Source organism: Ranitomeya imitator, chromosome 6 (assembly GCF_032444005.1).
Source record: "Ranitomeya imitator isolate aRanImi1 chromosome 6, aRanImi1.pri, whole genome shotgun sequence".
In the NCBI taxonomy this organism is placed as follows: Eukaryota; Metazoa; Chordata; class Amphibia; order Anura; family Dendrobatidae; genus Ranitomeya; species Ranitomeya imitator.
The window spans coordinates 126,968,413-126,993,410 of NC_091287.1; the positions used below are offsets into that span (position 1 = coordinate 126,968,413).

Consider the following 24,998-nt stretch of genomic DNA (forward strand, 5'->3'; position numbering starts at 1 on the left):
CTAGAGCAGTGATGTTTTTGGCTTTTCGCTTGGCAACACGGACTTTCAACTCCCTTCAAAGGTTTTCTATGGGGTTGAAATCTGGAGACTGGCTAGGCCACTCCAGGACCTTGAAATGCTTCTTACGAAGCCACTCCTTCGTTGCCCTGGCGGTGTGCTTTGGATCATTGTCATGTTGAAACATCCAGCCACGTTTCATCTTCAATGCCCTTGCTGATGGAAGGAGGTTTGCACTCAAAATCTCACGATACATGGCCCCATTCATTCTTTCATGTACCCGGATCAATCGTCCTGGCCCCTTTGCAGAGAAACAGCCCCAAAGCATGATGTTTCCACCACCATGCTTTACAGTAGGTATGGTGTTTGATGGATGCAACTAAGTATTCGTTTTCCTCCAAACACGACAAGTTGTGTTTCTACCAAACAGTTCCAGTTTGGTTTCATCAGACCATAGGACATTCTCCCAAAACTCCTCTGGATCATCCAAATGCTCTCTAGCAAACTTCAGACGGGCCCACACATGTACTGGCTTAAGCAGTGGGACACGTCTGGCACTGCAAGATCTGAGTCCATGGTGGCGTAGTGTGTTACTTATGGTAGGCCTTGTTACATTGGTCCCAGCTCTCTGCAGTTCATTCACTATGTACCCCCGCGTGGTTCTGGGATTTTTGCTCACCGTTCTTGTGATCATTCTGACCCCACGGGGTGGGATTTTGCGTGGAGCCACAGATCGAGGGAGATTATCAGTGGTCTTGTATGTCTTCCATTTTCTAATTATTGCTCCCACTGTTGATTTCTTCACTCCAAGCTGGTTGGCTATTGCAGATTCAGTCTTCCCAGCCTGGTGCAGGGCTACAATTTTGTTTCTGGTGTCCTTTGACAGCTCTTTGGTCTTCACCATAGTGGAGTTTGGAGTCAGACTGTTTGAGGGTGTGCACAGGTGTCTTTTTATACTGATAACAAGTTTAAACAGGTGCCATTACTACAGGTAATGAGTGGAGGAAAGAGGAGACTCTTAAAGAAGAAGTTACAGGTCTGTGAGAGCCAGAAATCTTGATTGTTTGTTTCTGACCAAATACTTATTTTCCACCATAATATGCAAAAAAAATGTTAAAAAAAACAGACAATGTGATTTTCTGGATTTTTTTTTCTCAGTTTGTCTCCCATAGTTGAGGTCTACCTATGATGTAAATTACAGACGCCTCTCATCTTTTTAAGTGGTGGAACTTGCACTATTGCTGACTGACTAAATACTTTTTTGCCCCACTGTATTTGTTGACTTGTACAGAAGCAGGGTGAAAGTGGGTTTCTGATTTCACTGTTTTTAGCACGGTTTAACTATTGTTGTCAAAGTTTTTTCCTTTTTATATTCATACTGGTGGTGTGCATTCTATATAAGTGGTTCCTTTTCCTCTCCCCAGTGTTCATTCCACGCACCTAGACCCACACCAGATATATCTAACTTGGAGAAGATAGGGCTTAAATGGGTTTCCCCATTAAAATTTAAAAAAAACAAAAAAAAAACAACAAACATTGTCCATATCTCTTTGGGCACAAAGACATCACAAATGCTGGGCCTCAATTTGGTCTTCTATGAACCAGAATAGTTCTAGCACACAGCTCCTGATGAACTGATTACATGGATGGCCATTTATCGTAATGGTTGACATAATTTAACATTTGCCCTGCAGAGACCATTGCATGTGCTTCCAAGGATTGGAGATATTTTGACATGTACTGTAAACCCAATCCCATGTAAATATACCATGTAGTCTTCTGATGAACAAAACGCAAACATTACCAACTATTCTTTATTTCCTTATCTATTTTCCTCTAGGGAGAGCAATAGAGCGATGGTACATATAAATCGTTAGCTTTTAAGTAGCCACTAGATCCATAAAAATCCACTGTGCACAGTTTGTAATTACAGAACCAACCTGAAGAGCTGCTTATGATAAAACCTGTCCTTCAAAAACAGAAGTGGCAGCAGCAGGAAGTGAATCCTGTTCGAAACTTCTGCCCTTCAGAAATTACAGAAGCACGAGCACGGTGATCTGATGACAACGCCCGTTAATAAAGATGTCAGATATGCTAAGAGTAGTTGACAGAGGGCTCATTGAACTGGAATACATCTTCGTGGTAAAGGTCTTCTGGCAGCTCTTCATCACCATCAGCAAAATACGTAGGGAATGGAAGATTATCAAAGCCTTTTTGTTTCACAGCAAGTTTTGTGTCTGTGACCTAGAAAACATAAGGATAAAAATATATGTATATAGATACGCAGAGGTGGTTGTGCATGCATATTTCTCTCCATTTACTTCTATGGGAATTCAAAACCTGACAAGCGTGCTTACTTGGCATTTTTTTATAACAGAATTGAAAGAACCCTATATGTGCGGCCACTTCAAAACTCCCATGTCTGTCCTGTTTTAATCTAACAATATAATGTACTCCAAACATTCACTCAAAACATAGAACTCTACAGCATGTAATAAATTCAGTATTTCAAGTTTTCTTTGTAATATATGTACCCTTTATCTTTAGACACACTCTACCTACCTGATATTTATTCAAGGCTACGTCTCTGTGACTAGAGAGAAAAACTGGTTTACTCAAAGATGCTTGAATCTGGGTTGTATGTATGCCTAAACTCTGCTATGCGCATTTTCTCAGGCTCAGAATTTCTTTAGTTTACTCTAAAGCGCTATCGTTTTGGGTCCATTCCCTTGGGTAATTTCAGATGCTTATTTGTGTTGTCTCTTGAACTTCTCGTATCTATTTTTTTCATCCATTGTAGATTTTATAACAATCTTACAATAAAGCATATCTTATTTTGTGCAGTGAGCGAGAAATTGTATAAAATAAAAAATGTAAAACTAGATATCATCTAAAAGAATGAAAAGTTTTATGCTTCTCTGCGATGAACTAAAGCTTTGAGCAATTCATTTTGGTGGTGCCTTGGACTTTGTCGTACATAGAGCTATTTATACACCAATTAATTTCTATTTACATAAAACGAGAAAACTTGGTTAAAACATTAACCGTAAGCACGGACACGTCCCGGGAAAGCTAAAAATAAATGAAGACAAAATAAAAACATTTCTCAAATCTATAGAATTAAAAAAAACAGAACATTTTCTCATTAATTTAGTGATGAAAACTTTGCCTTTTAAGGGGAGAGGGAAGTCGGCTCATGTCGGGGCTCTCCACTGAATATTTTCATAGCTGTGTGAGACTCACTGCTTCTCAGCTGGGAGACAGCATGGTATGAGAGTAGACGGAGATAATGCAGCATACAAATGCAGGAGTCTCTTACACATATAACCATTGTGAAATGTATGATGGATCGCTGTATAATATTGATAAGCAGGAGGAGTAGAACAGAAGGGTAGGTAAAGTTTGTGTAGTCTGCTTGCTGATGCTCTATACAGTATATACTGTGGAAAGCTCAGATTAACTATGTCCTCTTCCTTAAGGTGGTCTGCAGAATACACAGGGACAGCTTATTACATGCCTAATATATGACAGTATTCAGTGTTAAGTAAATTTGAATCTAATAGGTTATAGGTTAATTCATTCTCCATTTTATTCAATGAACTAAAACTTAACAAAAATTACAGTCTATTGTAGTTCTAGATACAAGGTTCTATTTACCATTTAGATCCACCTTTCACAGTTGAAACATCTCAGAAGAAAATCTCACAGGTTTTTGAGCTCACTCTAGTAAGTTGAAACTAAAACCTGCCTTGCTGCAATACTAAGAGAAATCAACTGATTGATGATATGCATTTGATAAAAGGCATCATTTCATCTCAAACACGATAGATCTTCTAGGAGTCTTGGGTGTGTGTGCGTGTGTGGATCTTCTAGGAGTCGTGTGTGTGTGTGTGTGTGTGATAGATCTTCTAGGAGTCTTGGGTGTGTGTGTGTGTGTGTGTGTGTGTGTGTGTGTGTGTGTGTGTGTATATTGTTTAACCCCTTAGTGACAGAGCCAATTTGGTACTTAATGACCGGGCCAATTTTTGCAATTCTGACCACTGTCACTTTATGAGGTTATAACTCTGGAACGCTTCAACGGATCACGCTGATTCTGAGATTGTTTTTTCGTGACATATTGTACTTCATGTTAGTGGTAACATTTCTTCGATATTACTTGCGATTATTTATGAAAAAAAACGGAAATATGGCGAAAATTTTTAAAATTTTCAAACTTTGTATTTTTATGCCCTTAAATCAGAGAGATATGTCACGAAAAATAGTTAATAAATAACATTTCCCACATGTCTACTTTACATCAGCACAATTTTGGAAACAAAAGGGTTAAAAGTTGACCAGCAATTTCTCATTTTTACAACACCATTTTTTTTTGGGGACCACATCACATTTGAAGTAATTTTGAGGGGTCTATATGATAGAAAATAATGAAGTGTGACACCATTATAAAAACTACACCCTTCAAGGTTCTCAAAACCACATTCAAGAAGTTTATTAACCCTTTACGTGCTTCACAGGAATTAAAACAATGTGGAAGGAAAAAATGAACATTTACCTTTTTTTTGCAAACATCTTAATTCAGAACCATTTTTTTTATTTTCACAAGTGTAAAAACAGAAATGTAACCATAAATTTAGTTATGCAATTTCTCCTGAATACGCCAATACCCCATATGTGGGGGTAAACCACTTTTTGGGCGCACCGCAGAACTTAGAAGTGAAGGAGCGCCGTTTGACTTTTTCAATGCAGAATTGGCTGGAATTGAGATCGGACGCCATGTCACGTTTAGAGAGCCCCTGATGTGCCTAAACAGTGGAAACCCCCCACAAGTGACACCATTTTGGAAACTAGACCCCTTAAGGAACTTATCTAGATGTGTGGCGAGCACTTTGAACCCCCATGTGCTTCACAGAAGTTTATAACATAGAGCCGTGAAAAAAAAACAACTGCATTTTTTCTGCAAAAATGATCTTTTTGCCCACAAATTTTTATTTTCACAAGGGTAACAGGAGAAATTAGACCACTAAAGTTGTTGTGCAATTTCTCCTGAGTACGTCGATACCCAATATGTGGGGGTAAACCACTGTTTGGGCGCACCGCAGAGCTTGGAAGAGAAAGAGTGCCGTTTTACTTTTTCAATGTAGAATTGGCTGGAATTGAGATCGGACGCCATGTCGCGTTTGGAGAGCCCCTGATGTGCCTAAACAGTAGAAATCCCCCACAAGTGACCCCATTTTGGAAACTAGACCCCCCATGGAACTTATCTAGATGTGTGGTGAGAACCTTGAATGCTCAAGTGCTTCACAGAAGTTTATAATGCAGAGCCGTGAAAATAAAAAAAAATTTTTTTTTCCACAAAAAAGATTTTGTAGCCCTCAAGTTTTTATTTTCACAAGGGTAACAAGAGAAATTGGACCCCAAAAGTTGTTGTCCAATTTGTCCTGAGTATGCTGGTACCCCATATGTGGGGGTAAACCACTGTTTGGGCGCACGGCAGAGCTCGGAAGGGAAGGAGCGCCTTTTTGGAATGCAGACTTTGATAGAATGGTCTGTGGGCATTATGTTGTGATTGCAGAGCCCCTGATGTACCTAAACTGTAGTAACCCCCCACAAGTGACCCCATTTTGGAAACTAGACCCCCCAAGGAACTTATCTAGATGTGTGGTAAGAACTTTGAATGCCCAAGTGCTTCACAGAAGTTTAGAATGCAGAGTCGTGAAAATAAAAAATATTTTTTTTTTTTTCACAAAAAAGATATTGTAGCCCCCAAGTTTTTATTTTCACAAGGGTAACAAGAGAAATTGGACCCCAGAAGTTGTTGTCCAATTTATCCTGAGTACGCTGATGCCCCATATGTGGGGGTAAACCACTGTTTGGGCGCACGGCAGAGCTCAGAAGAGAGGGAGCACCATTTGACTTTTTGAGCGCAAAATTGGCTGTCGTGTTTGGAGACCCCCTGATGTACCTAAACAGTGGAAACCCCCCAATTCTAGCTCCAACCCTAACCCCAACACACCCCTAACCCTAATCCCAACCTGATCCATAATCCTAATCACTAACCCTAACCATAATCACAACCCTTACCCCAAAACAACCCTAATGTCAACCCTAACCATAACCCTAATCAAAACCCTAAATCCAACACACCCCTAATCCTAATCTCAACCCTAACCTCAAACCTAACCCTAATCCCAATACACCCCTAATCACAACCCTAACCTTAACCCTAATCCCAAACCTAACCCTAATCCCAAGCGTAACCCTAATGCCAACCCTAACACCAACCCTAATCCAAACCCTAACCCTAATCCCAGCTCTAACCCTAACTTTAGCCCCAACCCTAGCCCTAACTTTAGCCCCAACCCTAAGGCTACTTTCACACTTGCGTCGTTTGGCATTCCGTCGCAATCCGTCGTTTTGGACAAGAAACGGATCCTGCAAATGTGCCCGCAGGATGCGTTTTTTGCCCATAGACTTGTATTGCCGACGGATCGTGACGGATGGCCACACGTCACGTCCGTCGTGCACTGGATCAGTTGTGTTTTGGCGGACCGTCGGCACAAAAAAACGTTCAATGAAACGTTTTTTTGTACGTCGCATCCGCCATTTCTGACCGCGCATGCGTGGCCGTAACTCCGCCCCCTCCTCCCCAGGACATAGATTGGGCAGCGGATGCGTTGAAAAACTACAGCTGCTGCCCACGTTGTGCACAATTTTCACAACATGCGTCGGTATGTCGGGCCGACGCATTGCGACGGCCCCGTACCGACGTAAGTGTGAAAGAAGTCTAACCCTAAATTTAGCCCTAACCCTAAATTTAGCCCCAACCCTAGCCCTAACCCTAGCCCTACCCCTACCCCTAATTTTGGCCCCAACTGCTGTTCTCCTGCCGGCCGGCAGATGGAGACAGATGGCGGGCGCACTGCGCATGCGCCCGCCATTTTCTTCTGCCGGCGGCCAGGAGGAGCAGCAAGAGGATCCCGGGACACAGGTGAGTATTGTAGGGTCCCCGAATCCCCCTATTTCTCTGTCCTCTGATGTGCGATCACATCAGAGGACAGAGAATTACACTTTACTTTTTTTTTTTTTTTTGCGGTCGCCGGTAAAAAGTTAATTACCGGCGATCGCAAAACAGGGGTCGGTAAAACCGACCCCGATCATGCTCTTTGGGGTCTCGGTTACCCCCGGCAGCCGAGACCCCAAAGACTCTCCCGGGGCCGGCTGGCGGGCGCACTGCGCCCGCCATTTTGAAGATGGCGGCGCCCACCGGGAGACACGAGGAGCATCGGGGGAGATAGGTAAGTATTGGGGGGCCACCTGGGACCCCTTTTCTCTGTCCTCCGATGTGCGATCACATCGGAGGACAGAGAAATTAAAAAGAGATCGCGTTTTTTTTTGGGATCGCCGGTAAACGGTTAATTACCGGCGATCGCAAATGCGGGGTGGGTTAAAAACCCCCCGAATCATGTTCTCTGGGGTCTCGGCTACCCCCGGCAGCCGAGACCCCGGAGAAAATCGGCCTCTGGGGGGCGCTATTCACTTTTTCCACAGCGCCGTTAATTAACGGCGCTGTGGTTTAAGTACCCTTAGCGGCCTCCGTTAAAAGGCGTATCGGCGGTCGCTAAGGGGTTAAGAGGTTGTCCTAAAATCACAACTCGTCACCTAGCCTGAGGATGGATGATACAGTTGATGCCAGAAGTTTACATGCACTATATAAAGAGACACATATGCGTGTTTTTCCTCAATGTCTGGCATGAAATCAGAATAAACCATTCCCGTTTTAGGTCAATTAGGATTACCATAATTATTAATATTTGCCAAACTGTATGTTTAGAACGACGAAGGATTTGGAAATCCGAAACGCGCGTCGGGGTGCGCATAGTTTGGATCGGTGGCACCATTAAGGTATTGGCATTTCTCCTATTTAACCCTCTATTACAGTACTTTGTATCATTAGCACATAGCACTTTCTCGTTCCTTTGCATATTGCACTTTGCACATCTTGCACTAGCAAATAGCCTATGGCTTATCCGTTGGGTAATATATTTTAACCCCATATTTTATATCTTTCCACCTTTATTATATATTTTTATATTTTTTTCATTTTTTTACTCAGTACTTTATATGAGGTTTTTTAGGAGCCCTGAGATTCATTCTCATTTATATGGTGCCCACCTTGCCAATTTTGGTTGTTATATAGGGTGAACATTTTGTATATATAAATATATGTCACCTATTATTACTGTTTTTACTTTTCCAACATATGCACATGAAAATTATTATGTTGTTACCATTTTTTTCAATCTAATAAAGTCATATTCTAAATAGCATGTATCCGTGTCACTAATTTCCTGGTAGGCGGTCTATGACTCTGGTGGTTGGCATTCTGCAAACTGTATGTTACTGATCACTGGTCTCCCATTGTTGGGTCTCACCACTAATCCTAAAGTATGTTCGAATGCAGTATAGCACTCAGCCTTTACAGTCAGTCGCATAGATTTTGAATGGAACGGCAGTGTGCATGCTTGACCACATTCCATTATCTCAGGGAGCATTTCCTGGCCTTATGGTTGCCTCCAGAGTAAGAAAGAGGACATCAACTCTTACCGAAGCCTATAGAATAGTTGCAGATCTAGACTGCAACTCAAGGTCCATACCCTTAGGATATGTGCACACGTTGTGGATTTTGCTGTGGATCCGCAGCAGTTTTCCTGAGGTTACAGTACCATGTAAACCTATGGAAAACAAAATCCGCAGTGCACATGCTGCGGAAAAAAAATGCGCAGAAACGTAGCGTTGTTTATTCCGCAGCATGTCAATTCTATGTGCGGATTCCGCAGCGGTTTACACCTGCTCCATAATAGGAAACAGCAGGTGTAAATCCGCAGGTGGAATCCGCACAAAAATTGCTGTAAATCCAGGGTAATTCCGCAGGAAATCCGCAGTGCGGTTTACCAGTGGATTTACCAAAGTCAGTCCGGAAAAATCTGCAACACTTTCCGCAACGTGTGCACGTGGCCTTACATCTAAAGCGATGTGCAATCCAGTATGTAAAAGGTGTTCAGGATACAGCCATGGGCCACAGTCAATTAATAATATTGCTTTGTATTTCGTAAGTGGGGTATATAGAACCCCTGAAATTAAGCAGAGAAATGGCAGTTAAAGAATGATCTAAATTTTTCACAAAATAAAAAATATACACAAATGCAACATCTTCTCTAAAATCTCAAGCAACCACCTGTTTTAGGTCTCAAAGCAGCCTTCATGCAAAAACTGTTCAGAATGTGACAGCAAAGGGAAGCCACTTTCCCCAGCTGCCAGAGAACAGCTTGTGCAATCTGACATCTACTGTATTCACGTCTGTCACAAACTTTTATGTTTGTAGCTACTACAGAATTTTTTTTCCCCACTCTGCATGGAAACTTTAGTAATAGTTCCTCATAGATTTAATACTATAGAACCTAATGCCATTAAAAAGACTGTGCTAAGCAGAGTGTAAGGCAAGAAATCTACAAAAGTCTATAAAGCTGCATAACTGAATGTACGGTATATATATTCTGGTTTTGGCTTTTATCCTAAGTCATGTAACAAGGATTATTAAAAGGGTAGATACTGACTAGGAATGCTACTTCCTATAGGTGGCACTACAGTGAAAGTCCTCTTCCTCTCTGAAGAGACAATTTGCATACAGATATACAAAACAGACCAAAAGTTTGGACACACCTCATTTAAAGATTTTTCTGTATTTTCATGACTATGAAAATTGTACATTCACACCGAAGGCATCAAAACTATGAATTAACACATGCAAAATTATATACTTAAAGTGTGACACAACTGAAATTATGTCTTATATTCTAGGTTCTTCAAAGTAGCCACCTTTTGCTTTGATGACTGCTTTGCACACTCTTGGCATTCTCTTGATGAGCTTCAAGAGGTAGTCACCGGGAATGGTCTTCCAACAATCTTGAAGGAGTTCCTAGAGATGCTTAGCACTTGTTGGCCCTTTTGCCTTCACTCTGCGGTCCAGCTCACCCCAAACCATCTCGATTGGGTTCAGGTCTGGTGACTGTGGAGGCCAGGTCATCTGGTGTAGCACCCATCACTCTCCTTCTTGGTCAAATAGCCCTTACACAGCCTGGAGGTGTGTTTGGGGTCATTGTCCTATTGAAAAATAAATGATGGTCCAACTAAACACAAATCGGATGGAATAGCATGCCGCTGCAAGATGCTGTGCTAGCCATGCTGGTTCAGTATGCCTTCAATTTTGAATAAATCCCCAACAGTGTCAACAGCAAAGCACCCCCACACCATCACACCTCCTCCTCCATGCGTCACGGTGGGAACCAGGCATGTAGAGTCCATCCATTCACCTTTTCTGCGTCGCACAAAGACACGGTGGTTGGAACCAAAGATCTCAAATTTGGAGTCATCAGACCAAAGCACAGATTTTTACTGGTCTAATGTCCATTCCTTGTGTTATTTAGCCCAAACAAGTCTCTTCTTCCTGTTGCCTGTCCTTAGCAATGGTTTCCTAGCAGCTATTTTACCATGAAGGACTGCTGCACAAAGTCTCCTCTTAACAGTTGTTGTAGAGATGTGTCTGTTGCTAGAACTCTGTATAGCATTGACCTGGTCTCTAATCTGAGCTGCTGTTACCCTGCGATTTCTGAGGCTGGTGACTCGGATAAACTTATCCTCAGAAGCAGAGGTGACTCTTGGTCTTCCTTTCCTGGGGCGGTCCTCATGTGAGCCAGTTTCTTTGTAGCGCTTGATGGTTTTTGCCACTGCACTTGGGGACACTCTCAAAGTTTTCCCAATTTTTTGGACTGACTAACCTTCATTTCTTAAAGTAATGATGGCCACTCGTTTTTCTTTACTTAGCTGCTTTTTTCTTGCCATAACAAATTCTAATGGTCTATTCAGTAGGACTATCTGCTGTGTATCCACCAGACTTCTGCACAACCCAACTGATGGTCCCAACCCCATATAAGGCAAGAAATCCCACTTATTAAACCTGACAGGGCACACCTGTGAAGTGAAAACCATTCCCGGTGACTACCTCTAGAAGCTCATCAAGAGAATGCTAAGAGTGTGCAAAGCAGTCATCAAAGTAAAAGGTGGCTACTTTGAAGAACCTAGAAGACATAATATCAGTTTTCATAGTTTCAATGCCTTCAGTGTGAATGTATAGTTTTCATAGTCATGAAAATACAGAAAAATCTTTAAATTAGGTGTGTCCAAACTTTTGGTCTGTACTGTATATGTGCACGTTCACACCCAGTGCTCAGCACAAATGTGTTCACCCCTTGAAAAGTAAGATTTTAACCCCTTTACCCCCAAGGGTGGTTTGCACGTTAATGACCAGGCCAATTTTTACAATTCTGACCACTGTCACATTATGAGGCTATAACTCTGGAACGCTTCAACGGATCCCACTGATTCTGACTTTTCTCGTGATATATTGTACTTCATGATAGTGGTAAAATTTCTTTGATATTACCTGCGTTTATTTGTGAAAAAAAACAAACAGAAATTTTGTGAAAATGTCACAATTTTCCAACCTTGAATTTTTATGCAATTACCGTATATACTCGAGTATAAGCTGAACCAAGTATAAGTCGACCCCCTAATTTTGCCACAAAATACTGGGAAAACTTAATGACTCGAGTATAAGCCTAGGGTGGAAAATGCAGCAGCTACGGGTGAATTTCAAAAATAAAAATAGATGCTCCATACCGTTCATTATTGCCCCAAAGGAGGTTCCATATAAAGCTGTGCCATATATAATGCTCCATACCATTATTGCCCCATAGATGATCCATATATAGCTGTGCCATATAGAATGCTCTGCACCGTTCATTATGGCCCCATAGATGCTCCATATAAAGCTGTGCCCCATATACAATGCTCTGCACCATTCATTATAGCCCCATAGATGCTCCTTATAAAGCTGTGCCATATATGCTCTGCACCGCTCAGTATGGCCCCATAGATGCTCCTTATAAAGCTGTGCCATATATAATGCTCTGCACCATTCATTATTGCCCCATAGATGCTCCATATAATGCTGTGCCCCATATATAATGCTCTGCACCGTTCATTATGGCCCCATAGATGCTCCTTATAAAGCTGTGCCATATATGCTCTGCACCATTCATTATGGCCCCATAGATGCTCCTTATAAAGCTGTGCCATATATGCTCTGCACCATTCATTATGGCCCCATAGATGCTCCTTATAAAGCTGTGCCATATATAATGCTCTTCACCGTTCATTATGGCCCCATAGATGCTCCTTGTAAAGCTGTGCCATATGTAATGCTCTGCACCGTTCATTATGGCCCCATAGATGCTCCTTATAAAGCTGTGCCATATATGCTCTGCACCGTTCATTATAGCCCCAAAGATGCTCCTTATAAAGCTGTGCCATATATAATGCTCTGCACCATGCATTATTGCCCCATAGATGCTCCATATAATGCTGTGCCCCATATATAATGCTCTGCACCGTTCATTATGGCCCCATAGATGCTCCTTATAAAGCTGTGCCGTATATGCTCTGCACCATTCATTATGGCCCCATAGATGCTCCTTATAAAGCTGTGCCATATATGCTCTGCACCATTCATTATGGCCCCATAGATGCTCCTTATACAGCTGTGCCATATATAATGCTCTTCACCGTTCATTATGGCCCCATAGATGCTCCTTGTAAAGCTGTGCCATATGTAATGCTCTGCACCGTTCATTATGGCCCCATAGATGCTCCTTATAAAGCTGTGCCATATATGCTCTGCACCGTTCATTATAGCCCCAAAGATGCTCCTTATAAAGCTGTGCCATATATAATGCTCTGCACCGTTCATTATGGCCCCATAGATGCTCCTTATAAAGCTGTGCCATATATGCTCTGCACCGTTCGTTATGGCCCCATAGATGCTCCTTATAAAGCTGTGCCATATATGCTCTACACCATTCAGTATGGCCCCATAGATGATCCTTATAAAGCTGTGCCATATATAATGCTCTGCACCGTTCATTATGGCCCCATAGATGCTCCTTATAAAGCTGTGCCATATATGCTCTGCACCGTTGATTATGGCCCCATAGATGCTCCTTATAAAGCTGTGCCATATATGCTCTGCACCGCTCATTATTGCCCCATAGATGCTCCTTATAAAGCTGTGCCATATATGCTCTGCACCGTTCATTATTGCCCCATAGATGCTCCTTATAAAGCTGTGCCATATATGCTCTGCACCGTTGATTATTGCCCCATAGATGCTCCACATAAATCTGTGCCATATATAAAGCTGCTGCTGCAATAAAAAAACAACAAAACACATACTCGCCTCTCTTGCTTGCAGCTCCTCAGCGTCCCGTCTCGGCGTCTCTCCGCACTGACTGTTCAGGCAGAGGGCGGCGCACACTAGTACGTCATCGCGCCCTCTGACCTAAACAGTCAGTGCAAGAGGACGCGAAGACGGAGTGGCGCCCGGCGGGTGGAACGTGGACAGGTGAATATAAAATACTCACCTTGTCCCGGCGGTCCTGACGCCCCCCCCTGCCTGTCATACTGTCTTCGGGTGCTGCAGCTCTTCCTCTGTCAGCGGTCACTGGCACTGCTCATTAGAGGAATGAATATGCGCCTCAACCCCTATGGGAGTGGAGTCCATATTCATAACTTTAATGAGCGGTCCCACGTGACTGCTGTACAGGGGAAGAGCTGCGGCACCCAAAGACAGTGTGACAGGCAGGGGGAGCGTCAGGACCGCTGAGACTAGGTGAGTATGCGACAATCCTCTCTCCCCCTCACCCGCCGACCCTGCCACACACCGTGACTCGAGTATAAGCCGAGAGGGGCACTTTCAGCCCAAAAATTTGGGCTGAAAATCTCGGCTTATACTCGAGTATATACGGTAAATCACAGAGATATGTCACACAAAATACTTAATAAGTAACATTTCCCACATGTCTACTTTACATCAGCACAATTTTGGAACCAAAATTTTTTGTTAGGGAGTTATAAGGGTTAAAAGTTGACCAGCAATTTCTCATTTTTACAACACCATCTTTTTTTAGGGACCACATCTCATTTGAAGTCACTTTGAGGGGTCTATATGATAGAAAATACCCAAGTGTGACACCATTCTAAAAACTGCACTCCTCAAGGTGCTCAAAACCACATTCAAGAAGTTTATTAACCCTTGTCGTGCTTCACAGCAACTGAAACAATGTGGAAGGAAAAAAAATGAACATTTAACTTTTTTTCGCAAACATTTTACTTCAGAACCAATTTTTTTATTTTCACAAGTGTAAAAAGAGAAAATGAACACCAAAATGTGTTGTGCAATTTCACAGGAATTTTTGGAATGTTTAAATAAAAATTAACATTTAACTTTTTTTCACAAAACATTTACTTCAGCTCCAATTTGTTTTATTTTACCAAGGGTAACAGGAGAAAATGGACCCCAAAATTTGTTGTACAATTTGTCCAGAGTACGCCGATACCCCATATGTGGGGGTAAAGCACTGTTTGGGCGCATGGCAGAGCTCGGAAAGGAAGGAGCGCCATTTGACTTTCAATGCAAAATTGACTGGAATTGAGATGGGACGCCATGTTGCGTTTAGAGTGTCACTGATGTGCCTAAACATTGAAACCCCCCACAAGTGAAACTATTTTGGAAAGTAGACCCCCTAAGGAACTCATCTAGATGTGTTGTGAGAGCTTTGAACCCCCAAGTGTTTCACTACAGTTTATAACGCAGAGCCATGAAAATAAAAAATCCTTTTTTTTTTCCGCAGAAATTATTTTTTAGCCCCCAGTTTTGTATTTTCTCAAGGGTGACAGGAGAAATTGGACCCCAAAAGTTGTTGTCCAATTTGTCCTGAGTACGGTGATACCCCATATGTGGGGGGGGGAACCACTATTTTACTTTTTCAATGCAGAATTGGCTGGAATTGAGATCGGACGCCATGTTGCGTTTGGAGAGCCCCTGATGTACCTAAACAGTGGAAACCCCCCAATTATAACTGAAACCCTAATCCAAACACATCCCTAACCCTAATCCCAACGGTAACCCTAACCACACCCCTAACCCTAATCCCAACCATAAATGTAATCCAAACCCTAACTTTAGCCCCAACCCTAACTGTAGCCTTAACCCTAGCCCTAACCCTAGCGGGAAAATGGAAATAAATAAAAATTTTTCCCTAACTAAGGGGGTGATGAAGGGGGGTTTGATTTACTTTTATAGCGGGTTTTTTACCGGATTTTTATGATTGGCAGCCGTCACACACTGAAAGACGCTTTAGATTGCAAAAAATATTTTTTGCGTTACCACACTTTGAGAGCTATAATTTTTCCATATTTTAGTCCACAGAGTCATGTGAGGTCTTGTTTTTTGCGGGACGAGTTGACGTTTTTATTGGTAACATTTTCGGGCACGTGACATTTTTTGATCGCTTTTTATTCCGTGAGGCAGAATGACCAAAAACCAGCTATTCATGAATTTCTTTGGGGGAGGCGTTTATACCGTTCCGTGTTTGGTAAAATTGATAAAGCAGTTTTATTCTTCGGGTCAGTACGATTACAGCGATACCTCATTTATATCATTTTTTTATGTTTTGGCGTTTTTATATGATAAAAACTATGTTATAGAAAAAATTATTTTTGCATTGCTTTATTCTGAGGACTATAACTTTTTTATTTTTTCGCTGATGATGCTGTATTGCGGCTCATTTTTATGCGGGACAAGATGACGGTTTCAGCGGTACCATGGTTATTTATGTCCATCTTTTTGATCGCGTGTTATTCCACTTTTTGTTTGGCGGTATGATAATAAAGCGTTTTTTGCCTCTTTTTTTTTACAGTGTTCACTGAAGGGGTTAACTAGTGGGATAGTTTTATAGGTCGGGTCATTACGGACGCGGCGATACTAAATATATGTGCTTTTATTGTTTTTTTTATTTAGATAAAGAAATTTATTTATAGGAACAATATATATAATTTTTTGGGGGAAACTTTTTATTTTTTTTTTTACACATGTGAATATTTTTTTTTTACACTATAACATTGCCCCAGGGGGGGCATAATGTTATAGTGTAAGATCGCTGATCTGACACTTTGCTGTGCACTGTGTCAGATCAGCAATCTGACGTGCACTCAAGGAGGCTTCCCGGCGCCTGCTCTAAGCAGGTGCTGTGAAGCCACCTCCCTGCAGGACCCGGATGCCGTGGCCATTTTGGATCCGGGCCTGCTGCAGGGAGGAGGTAAGAGACCGCATCGCGTTGCTCTGAGGGTCTCAGGGAAGCACGCAGGGAGCACCCTCCCTGCGCGATGTTTCCCTATACCACCGGAACACTGCGATCATGTTTCATCGCAGCATGCCGGGGGCGGTCTGTGACCGCTCCTGGCACATAGTGCCGGATGTCAGCTGCGATAGTCAGCTGACACGCGGCCGATCGCTATGATGTACTATCCAGTCGAGGGTCAGATAGGCCCAGGTCATCTCGACGGGATAGTGCGTCTAAGGTCAGAGAGGGGTTAAAGGAAACCAGTCACCAGAAAAAAACGCTATAAACCTGCAAATATGGGGGTAAACGGCAGGTTCGCGTTACTAGCCTGCACATGAAATTGGAACTGCATTACCGCTATAAAAAATATAACACAGAATACACCTGTGTCAGAGGCAGCGGTCATGGTTAGGGTTATACTGTCCTAGTTAGCACTGACCATGTGTATTGAAAATCAATTGCAAAACCTGTCAATGTTGTTTCTTTTCTTGTTTTTTTTTTTTTTACTGTATGGCAAATGAAAAAAATTTAACAGATTGTGATTGCGAAAAATAGGGCCAAACCAACAAAAAGTAGATTATTAGTGTAGAGGTGCACAATACTTAGGTGTGGTAACGTGCAGCTGTAAATTTAGAAGGATTAACTGTTGTGATGCACAAGAATACACTGAACATTGAATTGGAAAACCAAGTAGGAAAAGTTGTGGACTTGTCGAAATCATTGGATTGATAGACATGTTAATGATATGCAAATGATGAAAACATAGAAACATAACTTTCAAAACATCTTTATTTATTCAATATCTACCAAACTACCAAGAGTGTTTCTACACTTCTCTTCTCGATCACATCTGGGACATCATTGGTTGGTCGACAATTGCAAAGTGAGCTGCCAGCAGTGAATCTTGATCATTTTGGTGCACAAGTCCATTAATAACCTCACTGATAGCAGCCAAGGTGTGTAAGTGGGATGAGGGGGTGCCCGACGGTGCGGCGCAAGGGTCTCCCCCGACATTTTGTGAAAGGCGAGAGCCCCCTGTAGTTCCATGGTTTCCTAAGCGGTGGACTCTTGGAAAACAGGGGGCTGCGCATGCGCAGATGGAAATGTCTGCGCCAAGATCTCGGGAGATGAGATTTCAGTGCTGAAATCTCATCTCCCGAGATCTTGCTGCCAAGATCTCGATCTGCGCATGTGCCAACCATTTTCCGATAGTCCACCGCACAGGAAACTATGGAACCGCGGTTTGCTCTGGCCTCACAAAATGTCAACAAAGGCCCCCACAGCACAGGAGACCCTCAGTGTCGCGCCGCACGTCGTAACAGCTCCCATCCCAGCCTGCAGCATAACCCCACTCCTGCCTCCTCTAGCACCGACCTGGCTTCACCGCAGCCACCACCCCCGGTAAGCAATAAGACGCATGGATTATAAGGTCATGGTCACACTATCAGTATTTGTTCAGTGTTGTACATCAGTATTTGTCAGCCAAAACCAGGAGAGGAACAATCAGATGAAAAGTATAATAGAAACACGTCACCACTTCTGGATTTATCACCCACTCCTGGTTTTGGCTTACAAATACTGATGTAAACTACTGACCAAATACTGATAGTGTGGCCGTAGCCTAAGAAGCACCACCATTTTATTAAAAAAATTCTTATTTTTCTCCTCAAAATTTGGTGTGTGTCTTATAATACGGAGCATTTTATAATCCGAAAAATATGGTATATGCTATTAAAGGGAATCTGTTAAGTTTTTGCTACCTAATCTGAGAGCAGCTGAAGTAAGTGCAGATACCCCGATTCCAGCAATGAATCACTTACTGCACTACATAGTGTAGATTTTATAAAATCACTATTTTATCAATAGGAGATTTTCAGTAGAGGACTAGGAAAACTGCTGTAGTCCAGCCAGGTCCCACCACTTATTGGCAGCTTTCTGCATATGCCTGGTATATAGTGATGAGCGAGTGTACTCATTGCTCGGGTTTTCCCGAGCATGCTCGGGTGACCGAGTATTTATGACTGCTCGGAAATTTAGTTTTCATGGCGGCAGCTGAATGATTTACAGCTACTAGCCAGGCTGAGTACATGTGGGGGTTGCCTGGTTGCTAGGGAATCCCCACATGTAATCAAGCTGGCTAATAGCTGTAAATCATTCAGCTGCCACGATGAAAACTAAATCTCTGAGTAGTATACTCAGTATACTCGAAGGTCACCCGAGCTTGCTCGGGAAAACCCGAGCAACGAGTACACTCGCTCATCACTACTGGTGTACACATAAAGCTGTCAATCACTGGTGTGGGCAGGGTTATACAGAGCTCAGTATTCAGAGAACTGCTAGATCTGCACGAGAGAAAACAGTTTTTAATTTAAAACTGCAGTAAAGTAAGTTATACAATGTTGGAATCAAGGTCTACATCTCATATTGCTCTCAGATGGTATAGCAAAAACCTACTGACAGATTCCCTTTAACCAACTGGCAATGTATGTTCTTAGCTAGTGGACAGTAGACCTTTAAAACTGAACCAGACTTCTCCACAAGATGTCTACTATAGCACAATAAACTGTAACTACCACGAGTTTATATATTCTGCTGCTCTATATAAACTATCAAAACACTTTTCGGACTGACAACCAGTCAGCCGAATAAATTGAAGAGATCCAGAATTTAAATTTAAAATAAGGCTTTATTCATGGCCAGTATATCCCGTGCCATAGTGCACGAGCATCAAAACTGAAGGTGGGGGGTCACATAAGTATAACAGGCTAAAAGCATACAGTGCCACATAGTAGAAAATAGTGCTGTATATAAACTTATTCCGTCACACTTTAGCTGCCTAAGCATACATACAGTGGATCCAGATAAAATGAAAAAAGAAAGAACAGTAACAATAGCTACCTGTGGCTGACCCAGCGTCCCACCTCACTCCAACGCGCGTTTCGCAATCCAGCTTCTTCCGGGGGCGTGTCTAGGGCCGGCAAGTACGGAGTTTTTATCTTACATAAGCGCCAATGGGCTGGGATATCCCGTTCATGTGATCTTAACTGTTGCCAGGTAACCTCAAGGCATTGTCGGCGCGTGCGTACTTCATCCCCACTACCTAAATAACACATCACTTCCGGATCTGCGCTCAATGGAACGCCTGCTAGTACGCAAGCGGTCCAGTATAGAGCGCCTCCGAAAGTGTACAGGGTGGGAGAAGGGCGAATGCGCACCGCCTAAAGGAACGCTGTTATATGTGTAACGTATTTTCTACTATGTGGCACTGTATGCTTTTAGCCTGTTATTCTTATGTGACCCCCCCACCTTCAGTTTTGGTGCTTGTGCACTATGGCACGGGATATACTGTCCATGAATAAAGCCTTATTTTAAATTTAAATTCTGGATCTCTTCAATTTATTCGGCTGACTGGTTGTCAGTCCGAAAAGTGTTTTGATATCTATTAGGAAGTGCCAGTGATATAAATGGGACAATGGTGATTTAATTATCTATATAAACTATACCATTAACGTTAACATCTTACACCGGACAAGTGCATGTGTCCACTCTTCTTTTCACCTGAAAGCTCATTCAAGTGTGCATTTCTGTGGATGACATTGTAGCTCCGCTGTTCAATGTGTGTAGCAGCCAGTTCCTGTTCTCTTGAATAAAAAATACCGGTACTTGAAAATAATTCTAGGCCATGACTTTTAAATAAAAGCTACTCAATGATTAAAATTGTTTAAACATATTGTTTTATTGCCACGTGCACAGCTGTTCACCATGTGTCCGGGGGGAAACCACGACTAGTCATTGCCTTTCCCCCATCCAATGTGGTGGTCACATGGTCACAATGCGGTGATGTTTAGTAGTAACAAAGCTCTGGTTTCGGTGAATATCGGTAATTTAATAGAAAGAGATCTGATAGTGTCACTCTACCTGGTCTATGATCATGGACACTTAAAATGTACAATTTATTAACATATTGGAAGAATCACTTGAAAAAGCACTCTGCATAAGAACTTTCCTGCTTTTTGGAAATTAATAACTATAAAAAATGCACAAGTGTGTGTGTGTGTGCGCGTGTGCGTATTATATATATATATTTTTTTTCTTAAACAGGACATTAATAGAAAGTAAGGGAATGGATATGCTATTTGATTTGTGGACTACATGACATAAATGTCTCATGTAAAAGATGAGATAAAACGGTATTTTACCAGACTCGGCAGTGAAAATATATAGAGGTCAGCAAGCTCAGCTCACTAACAATACAAGTTAGCAGGTCGGTTCTGATCTCGGACACAAAAAAAAAAAAATCAATTCATCATCTCTAACAAACGCCTCAACAAACCCCAGAATAAAGAAGAGAAATAGTGACTGTTTAGGAAAAAGCCATTGATTCTTTATTCTATAAAGAATGCATCTTATATTGCCAGGCAGAGAGTTTTCAAAAGGAAGAGGAGTTGTGCGCTCGCTCTGTAAGTAAAGGGCTGACAGGAGATTGGCAGTTTTGTATTCCTGTGGCACTGCTGAATGGAAAGTAATAATCCCGCTCGCCTCACAATTTCTACACTTCTAAATTCAACACTTACAGGTTTCAGGAGATGGAACAGTATCAGGATGTGAAATCTGTATAAGTTATGCATAAATTCCATATATTGATTTTTACAGTGGATATTACTGCGGTGTTTTCTAGAAACTGTAATACCCAAACAAATTTTTGTACAAACAGTAAAATATGAAAAAGTTAGTAAGTCAACTCTTGAAAGCAGTGTACGGTTTAATCACCTTGTGAATTACGATAACGTCTGATTTGTACCCAGAAACAGTGCCCCTTTTGTCTGCAGGTCAAGTCTCATATTCCGGTTCAGCTCCACTCAAGTTTATGAGGCTGAGGAGCAATATCAGGCAAAGTATTGTGCCAAAAACTATGGATAGACTTTCCTCGGCCACCTCTTTTTATTTCTTTCACTTTACTATATAATAACTTACTGAAAAACAGACAACAAAATATCAAATGCGGTGAAATTCCACCATTGTTTTATTTTGCTTTTGCAGCATTCACAACACAGTAAAGATTACCTGGTAATGTCATTCTCCAGGAAAGATCAGTTATGGTGATACGAAACTTACGGCATATGGTTAGTGTTTAACCCCTTCATGACCCAGCCTATTTTGACCTCAATGACCTGGCCATTTTTTGCAATTCTGACCAGTGTCCATTTATGAGGTTATAACTCAGGAACGCTTCAACTGATCCTAGCGATTCTGAGATTCTTTTTCGTGACATATTGGGCTTCATGTTAGTGGTAAATTTGTGTCGATAACTTTTGCGTTTTTTTGTGAAAAAATTGGAAATTTGGGGAAAATGTTGAAAATTTTGCAATTTTTAAATTTTGAATTTTTATTCTGTTAAACCAGAGAGTTATGTGATACAAAATAGTTAATAAATAACATTTCCCATATGTCTACTATACATCAGCACAATTTTGGAAACATTTTTTTTTTTTGTTAGGACGTTGTAAGGGTTAAAAGTTGACCAGCGATTTCTCATTTTTAAAACAAAATTTACAAAACCATTTTATTTTAGGGACCACCTCACATTTGAAGACAGTTTGAGGGGTCTATATGGCTGAATATACCCAAGAGTAACACCATTCTAAAAACTGCACCCCTTAAGGTGTTCAAAACCACATTCAAGAAGTTTATTAACCCTTCAAGTGCTTCACGAGAACTAAAGCAATGTAGAAGGAAAAAATGAACATTTATCTTTTTGGTCACAAAAATTATCTTTTAGCAACACTTTTGTTATTTTCCCAAGGGTAAAAGGAGAAAGTGGACCCCAAGAGTTGTTGTCCAATTTGTTCTGAGTATGCTGAAACCTCATATGTGGGGGTAAACCACTGTTTGGGCGCACGGCAGGGTTCAGAAGGGAAGGAACGCCATTTGACTTTTTGAATGGAAAATTCGTTAGCGGACACCATGTCGTGTTTGGAGAGCCCCTGTGTGCCCAAACATTGGAGCTCCTCCACAAGTGACCCCATTTTGGAAACTAGACCCCCCAAAGAACTTATCTAGATGCACAGTGAGTACTTTGAACCCCCAGGTGCTTCACAAATTGATCTGTAAAAATGAAAAAGTACTTTTTTTTTTTTTTTCAAAAAAATTTTCTTTTAGCCTCAATTATTTCATTTTCACATGGGCAACAGGATAAAATGGATACTAAAATTTGTTAGCCAATTTCTTTTGAGTACACCTATACCTCATATGTGGGGGTAAACCACTGTTTGGGCGCACGGCAAGGCTCAGAAGAGAAGGAGCGCCATTTGACTTTTTGAATGGAAAAGTAGCTCCAATCGTTAGCAGACACCATGTCACGTTTGGAGACCCTGTGTGCCTAAACATTGGAGCTCCTCCACAAGAGACCCCATTTTGGAAACTAGACTCCCCATTGAACTTATCTAGATGCATAGTGAGCACTTTTAACCCCCAAGTGCTTAACAGAAGTTTATAACGCAGAGCCATGAAAATAAAAAATCATTTTTTTTCCTCAAAAATTATCTTTAGCACGCAATTTTTTAATTTTCACAAGGGTAACAGGAGAAATTGGACCTCAAAAGTTGTTGTCCAGTTTGTCCTGAGTACCCTGGTACCCCATATGTGGGTGGGGGACCATTTGGGCACACGTCGAGGCTCGGAAGGGAAGTAGTGACGTTTTGAAATGCAGACTTTGATGTAATAGTCTGCAGGCGTCATGTCGCATTTGGAGAGCCCCTGATGTGCCTAAACAGTAGAAACCCCCACAAGTGACCTCAATTTTGTAATCTAGACCCCCCCAAGGAACTGATCTAGATGTGTGGTAAGCACGTTGAACCCTCAAGTGCTTCACAGATGTTTATAAATCAGAGCCGTGAAAATAAAAAAAATTTTTTTTTCACAATGGTAACAGGAGAAATTGGTCCCCAAAAGTTGTTGTCCAGTTTGTCCTGAGTACGCTGATACCCCATATGTGGGGGTAAACCACTGTTTGGGCACACGTCGGGGCTCGGAAAGGAATTAGTGACGTTTTGAAATGCAGACTTTGATGTAATAGTCTGCGGGTGTCATGTCGCGTTTGGAGAGCCCCTGGTGTGCCTAAACAGTGGAAACCTCCCAATTCTAACTCCAACCCTAACACACCCCTAACCCTACCCCTAAGGCTACTTTCACACTAGCGTCGGTACGGGCCAGTCGCAGTGCCTGGGCAATATACTACGTGACTGGGCAATATACCACGTGGCTGGGCAATATACCACGTGGCTGGGCAATATACCACGTGGACATGCATATTCTAGAGTACTCCTGGGGGAACCACCACACCCGACGGGATATATATATATATATATATATATATATACACACACACACACACACAGTACAGACCAGAAGTTTGGACACACCTCATTTAAAGATTTTTCTGTATTTTCAGGACTATGAAAATTGTACATTCACACTGAAGGCATCAAAACTATGAATTAACACACGTAGAATTATATACTTAACAAAAAAGTGTGAATCAACTGAAATTATGTCTTATATTCTAGGTTCTTCAAAGTAGCCACCTTTTGCTTTGATGACTGCTTTGCACACTCTTGGCATTCTCTTGATGAGCTTCAAGAGGTAGTAACCGGGAATGGTTTTCACTTCACAGGTGTGCCCTGTCAGGTTTAATAAGTGTGATTTCTTGCCTTATAAATGGGGTTGGGACCATCAGTTGTGTTGTGCAGAAGTCTTGTGGATACACAGCTGATAGTCCTACTGAATAGACTGTTAGAATTTGTATTGTGGCAAGAAAAAGCAGCTAAGTAAAGAAAAACGAGTGGCCATCATTACTTTAAGAAATGAAGGTCAGTCAGTCCGAAAAATTGTGAAAACTTTGAAAGTGTCCCCAAGTGCAGTGGCAAAAACCATCAAGCGCTACAAAGAAACTGGCTCACATGAGGACCGCCCCAGGAAAGGAAGACCAAGAGTCACCTTTGCTTCTGAGGATAAGTTTATCCGAGTCACCAGCCTCAGAAATCGCAGGTTAACAGCAGCTCAGATTAGAGACCAGGTCAATGCTATACAGAGTTCTAGCAGCAGACACATCCCTGCAACAATTGTTAAGAGGAAACTTTGTGCAGCAGGCCTACATGGTAAAATAGTTGCTAGGAAACCACTGCTAAGGACAGGCAACAAGCAGAAGACACTTGTTTGGGCTCAAGAACACAAGGAATGGACATTAGACCAGTGGAAATCTGTGCTTTGGTCTGATGAGTCCAAATTGGAGATATTTGGTTCCAACCACTGTGTCTTTGTGCGATGCAGAAAAGGTGATCGGATGGGCTCTACATGCATGGTTCCCACCGTGAAGCATGGAGGAGGAGGTGTGATGGTGTGGGGTTGCTTTGCTGGGGACACTGTTGGGGATTTATTCAAAATTGAAGGCATACTGAACCAGCATGGCTACCACAGCATCTTGCAGCGGCATGCTATTCCATCCGGTTTGCGCTTAGTTGGACCATCATTTATTTTTCAATAGGACAATGACCCCAAACACACCTCCAGGCTGTGTAAGGGCTATTTGACCAAGAAGGAGAGTGATGGGGTGCTACGCCAGATGACCTGGCCTCCACAGTCACCAGACCTGAACCCAATCGAGATAGTTTGGGGAGAACTGGGCTGCAGAATGAAGGTAAAAAGGAC

The 24,998-nt window shown here is 42.0% G+C and overlaps 1 protein-coding gene across 2 annotated transcripts in view; it reads right to left on the minus strand.

Moving 5' to 3' along the window:
- Window positions 1-1,793: 1,793 nt before the first annotated feature.
- The window catches only part of MRPL3 (mitochondrial ribosomal protein L3), a 104,859-nt gene continuing 81,654 nt past the window's right edge, over window positions 1,794-24,998 (minus strand). For both annotated transcript variants that reach the window (XR_011314001.1, XM_069730082.1), the window contains exon 10: window positions 1,794-2,241. Coding sequence is in view for 1 of the 2 variants with exons in the window: in XM_069730082.1 (XP_069586183.1) it covers window positions 2,092-2,241 (150 nt within the window). In the remaining variant the exon portion in view is untranslated. The remainder of the gene's footprint in view (window positions 2,242-24,998) is intronic.